Genomic DNA, 12,285 nt, shown 5'->3' on the forward strand with positions numbered 1-12,285 from the left:
TTGTACTAGGTCATCAAATCAATTCAGATTATTCTGTTCAATAATCTGCCTGTAGTGTCTTTAAATGTCCAGCAGGTGTCAGTATTCTATGAGACAGGATCAACGCAGCATCAATGCAGTTTGGCGACGAGTCAAGATGCCTCATTAATCCATCACTAGTTTTGAGGACCCAAATGCAGAGATTAGTAGGCTGAGATGAGTTTTGCTAATTTATTGAAGTATTCACAGGCAACTGAGGCAGAAATCCAAAATTCCAAAATAACGAATACAGAAAAAAAAAACAGAATCTAGGAGACATCCGGGAAAACACACATGAGAAGCCAGGAAAAGATGAGGAACCAGCACAACCGCACAGGGAGAGTATATATAGAAGACAGAACAAAGACTGGACTAATGATCTGATTGGGAGCAGGTGCGGATGGAAGCATCTAGAAGGAAGCCAAGGGGAAAGGAAACAGACACCAGGGGGCAACAGAGAGCAACTCAAGAACAAAACACTGCTAAAAAAACAACTACAAAATACAAATACAAAGAAACTAACGACCAGATGTTGCAGAACCCTGACAACATCCCAATTAATAACTGATAAAAACGAGATTGTGGCAATGGCACCGTGAAAAATCCACCATTATAGATCACCTTTTAATTTTTTAATTGGAGGCTTGTAAAGTCCTCCACTGGGGGGACTTTTTTCAGAGGTTTTTCTATCTAGATGCAGACCGGCCGGTTCTGAAGATGTCTTTTGTTTATTGCTTTTGTGCAGCTGTACTAAAGGGCTTTCTGGCCCATATTCGATAAAACCATTCTCTGTGGGTCCAGGCTGCAGAGCAGACGTCCGCTTTGATTTAGGAAAAGACCGTGCAGATGTATGGGAGCAGATAATAGCATAAGCTAATGTGCATCTGCAGTCAGTTTTTAAAATAGACGTGAAAATACCCAAACACAGGAAAGATATCTATAAAAGCTCTCAGAGAGCACAGACCTCCAACAAACAGCAAATGTTGCCCAATATTGTGACCTGCAGCTAAAACCGGCTCATGATCTGGATCATTTCCAAAGGTTAATGAGTTCTTCTTGGACTGAAATGCACCTTTGGTACAAAATTTCATTAAAATCCGTTCATAACTATTCAACTTATTCTATACACAGACAGACAATTGCACACAAACTCAACTAAAAACATTGATATAGGTAAAAATGACAGCTTAGCTCCAATTCACCCACTAAGTCCTGGATGGAGGCTGAGAGGAGAGCATAAAATAAAATGTTTCCCAAAAAAAAAAGAAATAAACTGGGTGTTCTGTGAGAAAGTTCTATATTATTATTACGTGTTACAGAAAGGGATAAATCTTGTATTACAAGGGTTTATTACACATAACGTTAAGTATATAAAGTCTTTTTTTTATATAATTTTGAAGATTATGGCTTACAGATAATCAAACAAGAATGTCCCAGAAATTATTGTTATTGTGACAAATGTACAGGAAAGTCAGGCTGGCCCCTCCGTCGTCATCTTCTCCTCTGTTGCCGCCTTTGGGTCATGCAAAATAATTAGTAAAAACTCTCCATGGTGACAGGCAGTAACGTTTGTAAAACTCCTATCTGACAGGGCGGTACATGAGGCACTGCTTTTGTTAATCATTACATTGGGGCTGGTTAGGGCTGTGGACGGAGGGACCGAACCCGACCCAGTGACGGTAGCCTGGACACCGGCGGCCCCATGCTTCCACCCGCCTGCCTGGGGGGTAGCAGGGTAAGGCAGGCTGGGGAAAGCATACCGTCGGGTCGGGTTCGGTTGCTCCGTCCCCGGCCGCCGGGGTTCCCTGACCAGCCCCAGAGCTCACGGCTCGATCCGAATGACCAAAGTACAGGCCAGAACTAAATAATGCACCATCCCTGAATTGACGTCAACTCTGTGCTTCGTTTGGATTCGCCCGTTTGATGGTGGAAGTTTAAAATTGTGAGTTTTGCAGAGAAAGGAGGTGTTGATGGGGTTTGAACTTCTCTGTACGTCCATTTCACCCACTGAGCTATTGTTATTTATCTATAACAATGTAAACTCGGTGTTCCCCGATAAATCAGAGTTACTAATTCCTGTATAAACCCTGGAATAAATAACATCAGAAAGCACCAAAGTTACATTCTTTTTTCAAAGTCTTTTTTATCAAACGAGTTTCTTTGCTTTCAACAGCAAAGAAACACAATTCCCTCCTTATACAATAAAAAAGATGCCTTTTAGCCACGGCCACCCTATGCAGTACCCTGCCCACCCCACTGGCCAGGGTAAACTGTAGTTTAGCATTTCATCCCATTATGCACAACCACCGACGTAACATTAAAAATACACACAATAAACCAAGATCTGTCTTGGTTTATTGTCTTTATGATTTCTACAGGCAGGTTTACCACAATAGTAGATTAAAATCCTGAAATTAGGGCTTTTAGTTTCAGTGGCCACCCCAAGATTTTTAGTGGCCACATCTGGCCCCCCTATGAAACATTTCTGGAGATGCCACTGCTTTTAGCGGATCTAGGTGTCTGATTTTCACACCTTGAACTCATACCTGTTCTCTTAGGTCACTAGCAGTGTGAGATTCTATCAAATTGTACCAATCAACATTACTTTTAACAGTCAGCTGAGAATGGGGAGCTTTTTGAAAAAAAGTCACCATATGTTGAAACAATGCTCTAAAGGAAGATGTAAGAGGAAAACAGTTTTCATGTTTTGGTGTGTTTTATTCTACACCTTTGCTATTTGCAGGTGACCGGTACGTGGTAATGGACTGTGGTGGAGGAACAGTGGATCTGACTGTTCATCAGATTCGTCTTCCAGAAGGACATCTAAAAGAGCTCTACAAGGCCTCGGGTAATTGTCTTTTCACTGCCACTGTATTTATTAACCTGCCTCACTTATAAAACCTCTTCTTTTTTTTCAGGTGGACCTTATGGATCCATCGGGGTCGATTATGAATTTGAGAAGTTGCTGTGCAAGATATTTGGCCAAGATTTTATTGACCAATTTAAAATAAAGAGGCCGGCCGCCTGGGTGGACCTGATGATTGCGTTTGAGTCGCGAAAGAGAGCAGCTGCTCCTGACAGAACCAACCCGCTCAACATTAACCTGCCTTTCTCTTTCATTGACTACTACAAGAAGTTCCGAGGTCACAGCGTGGACCATGCTCTGCGCAAAAGCAAGTGAGTGAAAAAACAGAAGTACTGCAGACATTACTTACACTACTTTTCAGAAGCTCCAACAAAAGAAAGTTAAAAACAAAACACTGGACTTTGTTTCCAATTTTGAAGACGTTTCGCTTCCCCGTCATGGAAGAATTTTCAATTAGAAATGTCAGAAATAGCGTTGAGTTCGAGGCTTTATACAGTAGCCCAACAAAACTTTGTTTTTATTTAGAAAACATGCAAATTGAAACAGGCGAACGGGTCCACCCCTTTGAAATGGGGGTTGTTTGGCTTCTTTGTTAGCCTGCATTGTCCCATACCTGTCTATGTCTCTGAAAGGGAGGTAATTAAAGGGAATTGTCGGCCTGGCTGAATAGGTGAGGTCTTCTGTTCCCCTGAGCACCTTTATGCAGTTGTTGGGCTGTTGGGTTACTGTATAGAACCTCAAACTCAAAGCTATTCCTGACACTTTCAATTGAAACATTTTTCAAACATCTTCAAACTTTGAAACAAACCCCAGTTTATAATTTTCTATTTTTGGAATGACTATGACCTAGATGATAGCAAAAAAAATCTTCACCAGGATACTGATCAGATGTTTCATACAGTTCCGTGATGGGGCCTTGGATGGTCCCCTTCAATTCTTTTTTTAATATCAATCTTTGTACTAAAATATTCTTTCTGTCATGAATTGTGGACATTAAGATCTAAATAGAAGCGGCATCTCCTGGTCAGACCCTGTAATTCAGTGAAAGGATGGAGTCAGAGTAAAAATATATGCATGCCCAGGAGAAGGCCATTGGCTGGAAGTTGAAGGGGATTTTGCTGCCATTATGCTGGCTTTTGACTGGGAATGGCCGTTTTGAATGTCTGCTACTGTATGTTACATATATAATATATATATAAAAAAAAAAAATACGAGATGTGATATATACACTCACCGGCCACTTTATTAGGTACACCTGTCCAACTGCTCGTTAACACTTAATTTCTAAGCAGCCAATCACATGGCGGCAACTCAGTGCATTTAGGCATGTAGACATGGTCAAGAAAATCTCCTGCAGTTCAAACCGAGCATCAGTATGGGGAAGAAAGGTGATTTGAGTGACTTTGAACGTGGCATGATTGCTGGTGCCAGAAGGGCTGGTCTGAGTATTTCAGAAACTGCTGATCTACTGGGATTTTCACGCACAACCATCTCTAGGGTTTACAGAGAATGGTCCGAAAAAGAAAAAACATCCAGTGAGCGGCAGTTCTGTGGGCGGAAATGCCTTGTTGATGCCAGAGGTCAGAGGAGAATGGCCAGACTGGTTCGAGCTGATAGAAGGGCAACAGTGACTCAAATAACCACCCGTTACAACCAAGGTGGGCAGAAGAGCATCTCTGAACGCACAGTACGACAAACTTTGAGGCAGATGGGCTACAGCAGCAGAAGACCACACCGGGTGCCACTCCTTTCAGCTAAGAACAGGAAACTGAGGCTCATCGAAATTGGACAATAGAAGATTGGAAAAACGTTGCCTGGTCTGATGAGTCTCGATTTCTGCTGCGACATTCGGATGGTAGGGTCAGAATTTGGCGTCTACAACATGAAAGCATGGATCCATCCTGCCTTGTATCAAAGGTTCAGGCTGGTGGTGGTGGTGTCATGGTGTGGGGAATATTTTCTTGGCACTCTTTGGGCCCCTTTGTACCAATTGAGCATCGTTGCAACGCCACAGCCTACCTGAGTATAGTTGCTGACCATGTCCATCCCTTTATGACCACAATGTACCCAAATTCTGATGGCTACTATCAGCAGGATAATGCGCCATGTCATAAAGCTGGAATCATCTCAGACTGGTTTCTTGAACATGACAATGAGTTCACTGTACTCAAATGGCCTCCACAGTCACCAGATCTCAATCCAATAGAGCATCTTTGGGATGTGGTGGAACGGGAGATTCGCATCATGGATGTGCAGCCGACAAATCTGCGGAAACTGTGTGATGCCATCATGTCAATATGGACCAAACTCCCTGAGGAATGCTTCCAGCACCTTGTTGAATCTATGCCACGAAGAATTGAGGCAGTTCTGAAGGCAAAAGGGGGGTCCAACCCATTACTAACATGGGGTACCTAATAAAGTGGCCGGTGAGTGTATATATATATATATATAGATAGATAGATAGATAGATAGATAGATAGATAGATAGATAGATAGATAGATAGATAGATAGATAGATAGATAGATAGATAGATAGATAGATAGATAGATAGATAGATAGATAACAACTCAGTGACAACAGTCCTAATAACTGACTGGACAGTTGACAGAACAATATGTGAAGAAAATCTTACATTTCTGTGGTTCAGCTCTGCTTGACATTTTTCTCTCCTCTTCAGCGTGGACTTTGTTAAATGGTCATCTCAGGGGATGCTGAGGATGACTCCAGATGCTATGAACAACCTCTTCAAGCCAACCATAGACCACATCATCCAACATCTCAGTAAGCTCTGTTCTATCTAATCATTAACTTATGTTCATTTTAAGAAGTGCTGTTTTGTCTTTAGAGTTTAGATAAGAACTGCCTAAAGTTTAGGTCACAACTTATCCTCCTTTTGTCAAGTTTCACCACTTTCTATCCTGTGGAAGTGTAGAGAAGTTAAATCCAATTTTGTCAGCGTAAGGTTAGGGAAAGCGTCTTTCACATTTTAAATGAGAGAGAAATCAATCTCCCTATAACCCCACAGAGAGAACCAATGCATCAGGAAGCATTCCGGTTTGTAGATTTAGTTATGTTACATGATTATCCATTATTGTATAAATTAAACTCATTCATCATGATTCTACATACAAAACCTCAAAAGGACAAGTCAATACTGCAAAGCTATTACCAGTAGAAAACAGATAAATCAGATTTCTGTTATTTCTACAGCTTCCTGTAGTTCGGTAGCTGTGACCGCCCCCGTCAGTCTTCAAAGTATAGCCTCTGTCGCACCTTGACTATTTAGACAGCGTTTAATTTGGAAAATCTGGCAAAAACGCTGGCATACATTGTAAAAGTTTTAGGTATATAGGATGTATGCCAGCGTATCCCATATGTGGACCATAAGTTCTAGGTCAGTTATCTTATGGTTGACATACGTTCAGTGTCAGTTCCTCATCATTCTTGGCATCTTAGCTTATCCAAAACCTCTGAGTAACTTCAAGAACGTCTCTGCAATGCATATGATCGTATCTGACGTGTTCCAGATGAGCGCTGAACGTGTTTCTAACTTCCAGCTACTGTATAATGGCGTACTGGCAGCATGTTGGTATAAAGGGGGTTCACAGGAGGAAACCATCAGTTCTCCTCCAGCCTTCATCCCCATCATAGGGTGAGAGAGAAGGCCTCCCTGCGTTTACGACCACCAACAAACTTCCTAGCAGAAATTACGCTCAATCTGCTGTGACTGCAAACCTGCTTTCTTTCTTTTTCTTTTTTCTTTCTTCTTTTGGTGGGCGGTAAACGACAGCCAGGTTAATACCGTGATCAAAGACATTTTTTTATGCAGACTGGGCAGCTCCTCTGACCAGCTTTAACTGATGCTTCGTAATGCATTACGTAATGCATTACGCTGCCGTGCGTCATGCAGATGTTTGGGTGTCATTAGACATAAGTTCTTGACTCGTTATGAATACTCTATGGATACGCCACAAATTTTAAAAATACATAGAAAGTAGGGGTGGAACGGTTCACAAAATCCACGGTTCGGTTCGGTTCACAGTTTCGTGGTCACGGTTTTCGGTTCAGTATATGTTGATTGTTAGCCTGACATGTTGGTCATGTTGCTGTTAGCATAAACAAAACGTGTTGCACAATGCTTGCACAATGTTTTTATCCACAACTTTCTTTCCGCCGTCATCGTAGGTCACTCTAAATGCAAAGTGGTCCCATACAGCAGACCTATAAAGTGCTGCTGGCGCATCTTCCAACTCCTGTTCTTTCCCACTCGCCATTCCCACACAATTCTCCACAATAACTGATCTTTTTTCTGCTACACCCAGCTACGCTGCTTCGCTTCTTCTTCTTCTTGTTTACTACTGGTGGTTGGCTTTGGTCGCAGTATCGCCACCTTCTGCTCTGGAGTGTAAACGCTTCGGCTATGAGAAAAAGGAGCAGCGCATGAACCGAACGAAACACACGCGAACCGAACCGAGACAGTCAAACCGAACGATTCGGACGGTTTTCATAAACCGTTCCATCCCTAATAGAAAGTTTAGCATATGCCAGCGTTTTAGGAGAGTATGGGGCGTCAGGCATACGCTGGCTAAATCAGCAAGGTGTGACAGGGGCCTAAAGGAGAGAGTGCCGTCCCCTGTGGTGCTCCTATTCCACTGACTCCCTGTTTAGACAGTTTAGACCCTTCAGTCTGAAAAAACTGACGTCTGTTTGTCAGGTAATCTTTGATCCAGGTGATTGTTGATGCCTCCTGTAGGTCTAATTAGTCTGTCGGTCAGAAGAGACTGAGACTGACCTTTAAGGGCAGCAAAGATGCAGGACAGTGCTGTGCGAGACAAACATCTGCTGCTAAATGGGGACCCTGTTAGGGCGCATGGCCTCATGAGGCCTCCTAACGGGCATCACTCGTGGTTAGACCAGTAATTTACTAATAAATCCATGGTTTTACTCCTGAATATTTTCTCTCCATTGATTCAATAAACAGAGGTCACATAAGGCTGAGTTTTCTGTGCTTCCTCTCCAGCCGAGCTCTTTGAGAAGCCAGAGGTTAGCGACATCAAGTTCCTGTTCCTGGTTGGAGGTTTTGCCGAGTCCGCCCTGCTGCAGCAGGCTGTCCAGAACATGCTCCGCGGTCGCAGCAGGATCATCATCCCCCATGACGTCGGCCTAACCATCCTAAAAGGTGCTGTGCTGTTCGGCCTGGACCCCAGCGTCATCAAAGTCCGGCGCTCACCCCTGACGTACGGCGTGGGCGTCCTCAATCGCTTCGTGGAGGGCAAGCACCCGCCAGAGAAACTGCTTATTAAAGATGGCACACGCTGGTGCACCGATGTCTTCGATACTTTCATCGCCGCTGACCAATCCGTAGCACTGGGCGAGATGGTAAAGCGCAGCTATACGCCCGCAAAGCCATCCCAGCAGATTATCGTCATCCACGTCTACTGCTCAGAGAAGGAGAGTGTGGGGTTCATCAGTGAGCCTGGGGTCAGGAAGTGTGGGACGCTTCGATTAGATGTGAGCGGAACGGAAAGCTCAGCACCACGGCGTGAGATCCAGACCCTCATGAAGTTTGGTGACACAGAAATCCGAGCCATGGCGGTAGACGTGTCCACCGGACGCACTGTCAAAGCTAGCATCGACTTCCTAAGCCACTAAGGCTGTGCCAGAACCTAGCTCCCAGATTTCCCAGAAGCAGCAGTCATCAAAATACAGCTTGCACATAACAACTATGAATAGTTATTAGAGATTTGCAAAGTATAATTAAATCCTAGGCGCTGATATTTTTTTGCTAAAAATGTCCACAGACTTTGGACTGATGAGTTGATGATAAGGGATCAAACAGGCGCTTAGTTTTTTATTTACAGAGAAGCTCTGCGGTGAGAAAAGGCTGAAAACAAACGCTGTCGGCTTTGTTTAGTCAGTTTTAAAAGGGAAAGCCATTAATACGTCTTTACCTCTGATATGTTTATTATGTTATTATGTGTTATTATAAATTTTTTCACTCTGTATTTTGAAGGCAAGCCACACAAATCATGATGGATAACAAGAGGAAATATGGTGGAAAGTTTTCCATACTTTTACAGAATTTGTAGCAGCATTTATTTTTGTTATGGTGATTTGCCAACTTGTTTGACTTCGCTCTAATAATCATTTTCAAACATATCTCAAGTGCGATTCAATCCCTTATAGCTAAAAGGTGAAACTATCAATTCAATTCAGTTTATTTCTGTAGCTCCAATTCCCAACACGTCATCTCAAGACACTTTCCAGTTCACCAGATCATCCAGTCAGATTGATTCAAAGTTTTCTATCTAAGCAAAACCAGCTGATTGCATCAACAAATTGAGTCTTCAGCAATCCCTCACACTAAGCATGCTTGTAGCGAGAGTGGAGAGGAAAAACTCCCTTTGAACAGGAAGAAACCTCCAGCAGAACCAGGCTCAGTGATACAAAAAGAAAATACAAAAGGCAACATTTCATTTTTAATGAATATTAATTAGATCTCAGTTTGTATGTAATGCTTTTGGAGTCTTAAACTAACATAGATATTTATAGTTAAAATAAATTAGCCTTAATAATCATTTAATTCTTAAAAATGACAAATTCGCAGATAGCCAACCATGAAACCCACTGATCATGTCGACTTTTTTGCTAAACAAAGCAGAACAAAAGGCTAACAGTCGTAAATAAAGATTTCTTCACTGGAGCTCTTTTATTCGGGAATGTTATCCGGTAGGTTCTGTCACTACCCGATCCATCCCGGAAGCACGAGCTGTCCTGCACATGATCCAACAGAATAACTTCCTGGTAGGCAAATACTTCATTCTTCTTACTTTTATTATTTTTTCTTTTTCGGGCGGGGGGGTTCTTTTTTAATATTTTTGTATTTGCCTAAATATTGCGTATTCTAAAAATTAAAAAAAGCGATACACTGAAATAGCCTTTGGAACATTACTGTGACTGCTCTGAGCATGTCCGATGATGACGTCACGCAATACAATGGAGAGAATCTGACATGTATCCATTTCTTCTATACGATGTAGTTTAGCATTCTGTAAAGGTGCAGTAGGAGATCTTTTCTGACGCATTTTTTACCATGTGGCTTAAAGATCTCCCCACAGCCACTTAGGAAGCAGTAAAATAGAAGGTCTGGAAGTAAAACTAAAAATAAATGGTCCCCTCTACAGAAATCAATTAACAACTTCAACCAATCACAAAAGATTTCGGCATTTTAAGTTGATTTAGGCATTAAAATAAACTGTTTCAGAGAAGTGATCATAGCGCTCTGCATCATCAGTGCTGCCTGTCTCCCTGCCAGCTCCTAGATCAGCGACATCCTGCTTGAGCTGCTCAGACGCTCTACTCCTACTGATCTAGACGCGCTGCAGACAACATGCGCGTTCATGTGTTTTGAAGGCGTAGCTCCGAGGGGTGGTCTGAAGGGAGAGGCATGGTTGTGTATGTTCAAAAATATAGACCAAGATTTCCAAGATCTCCTACAGCACCTTTAATGTTTTAAATATATAAATAAGTATTTTCAGAATCGTTAGAATAGTTTTCAGCAACCCGGATCTTATTCTTTTGGTGCATGTGCAGAAACGGATCGTGCTTCTAGGACAGATCAGGTAGTGACAGGCTTTACATCCACACTCTCTGGAACAGACGTTCAACCTGCTACATACTCAGCCAGCATAGGAAAGTGACGAGCGTTCATATCAGCATTGAAGATGACAGATACTATTGTTGATTGTCAACCCGCTATTAGCTGCGTTTCCTTTGACCTTTAAATTGTGCAAATTTTAATTCCAAAGATTAATTTCCCATTTTTTTAAATGCTACAATAATAAATAGAACTCACCTTCTTGTTAAAATGTTTTTCCAATGGAGTTGCTTATAACAAAATCTATGTGTATTTTGTAAAATTGAAATGAAAAGCATTTTTTTTTACACATCAGTCACATGATCAACAACTAAAGTCTGATATTTTAAAGAAAGCTACCAGGAAACAGTAGGATTATGATGTCATGGCATTTTTATTAACAAGTTATTGTTTAAATAGACATATTCATGTGTAATTTCAACATAATTTCTTCTTTTACGTCAGCTTAAAATAAACAAGTATGACGCTCATTTGTAAAGGAGCTAAATACTACAAATCAAATTCTACATTCCTGTCTGAGGAGAAGGTTTAGGAGGGTTCACTGAAACCTGGCTGCATGCAGCTATGGTTTACTAATACAATATTTAACCTCATTAAATAGATCTAAAATTGTGAAACAGAAATACATTCCTATTCAGCTAAATTGAGGCCATAAAGTTTGTTTCAAAACATCCATCCATCCGTTTCTACGGTTTCATCCATCAGAGCGACGGTGGGGCCGGCGCCCCTCATCACCAGTCCACCCTGGAAAGGTCGCCATTCTGTCGCAGTGCTTCAAACATTCTTTTGTTTATTTATTTAAAAAGGAAGAGTTTGAAAGTGAAAAGTATTTTTTAAATTGTAAATAAAAGATTTAAAACTGAAAAGAGATATTTTAAACCACTTTTCAAATTTAAGCTTTTTGCCGGTTTAAAACTGCTGCCCCCTGGGTATGGGGGCGGGATTTCGATGTCATCTGAACAAAATATTCCCAGGTATTGCATTCAGGAACCGTGGGAACAACTTATGTGATTAAAATATTAATATGTTACACCACATGTAACATTTTTAAATAAACTTTATGGCCCCACTTTGGCTCTACACATTTCTATCTGGACCTTTTACACAGTAATTCATTCATATTTAGCAACGGCTGCCCTATGCAGGTCAAACTGATTGAACATTTATGCTGCGTTCACACTGCAGGCCTTAATGCTCAATTCCAATTTTTTGTAAAATCAGATTTTTTTGAGTTACCGTTCACATTTCCAAATATGTGATCTCCTGTGTGAACTGCTTTCATACAACGTATCCCGCTTGTTCAGTAGAGGACGCAATGATGCCACAGGAAGTGAGCGTGCGCTGTGTTTATGAAAGTAAACATGGATGGTAGTGCTGGAGTGCATTTAGCGATCTTTCATAACCTTAAAAACTCAATCTTTTCAAGATAGTTGAACATTAATACTCTTCTCTACATCATTGTCCACCATGGTTGTCGGTTTTCTTTCCGCTCCTGCGTAGCAAGACCCAGAATAGTGACCTTTTTTGGGTATTATTGGCGTTCAGGTGGGATGAATGTGACCTGGCCATTCAGACGCAGGTCGCATTTAAAAAGATTAGATTCGTATCGGATTCAGGACCACAGAGCCAAGCGGCCTGGGTGGCATTGGAAAAAAATCAGATCTGAGTTGTTCAGACAGCCATGAAAAGATCAGATCCAGGTTGCATATGAGCAAAAAAATTGGATTTGGGTCACTTCACTTC

The 12,285-nt window shown here is 41.7% G+C and overlaps 1 protein-coding gene across 3 annotated transcripts in view; it reads left to right on the top strand.

Moving 5' to 3' along the window:
• The window catches only part of hspa12a (heat shock protein 12A), a 33,619-nt gene extending 24,494 nt beyond the window's left edge, over nucleotides 1–9,125 (top strand). For all 3 annotated transcript variants that reach the window (XM_038271178.1, XM_038271179.1, XM_038271180.1), the window contains 4 exons: nucleotides 2,762–2,866; nucleotides 2,937–3,195; nucleotides 5,563–5,666; nucleotides 7,906–9,125. In XM_038271178.1, coding sequence (XP_038127106.1) covers nucleotides 2,762–2,866; nucleotides 2,937–3,195; nucleotides 5,563–5,666; nucleotides 7,906–8,537 — 1,100 coding nt within the window. In that variant the 3' untranslated portion in view covers nucleotides 8,538–9,125. The remainder of the gene's footprint in view (nucleotides 1–2,761; nucleotides 2,867–2,936; nucleotides 3,196–5,562; nucleotides 5,667–7,905) is intronic.
• Nucleotides 9,126–12,285: the final 3,160 nt, after the last annotated feature.

This window comes from Cyprinodon tularosa, unplaced genomic scaffold (genome assembly GCF_016077235.1).
Source record: "Cyprinodon tularosa strain WSP-4 unplaced genomic scaffold, ASM1607723v1 ctg792, whole genome shotgun sequence".
Classification (NCBI taxonomy): Eukaryota; Metazoa; Chordata; class Actinopteri; order Cyprinodontiformes; family Cyprinodontidae; genus Cyprinodon; species Cyprinodon tularosa.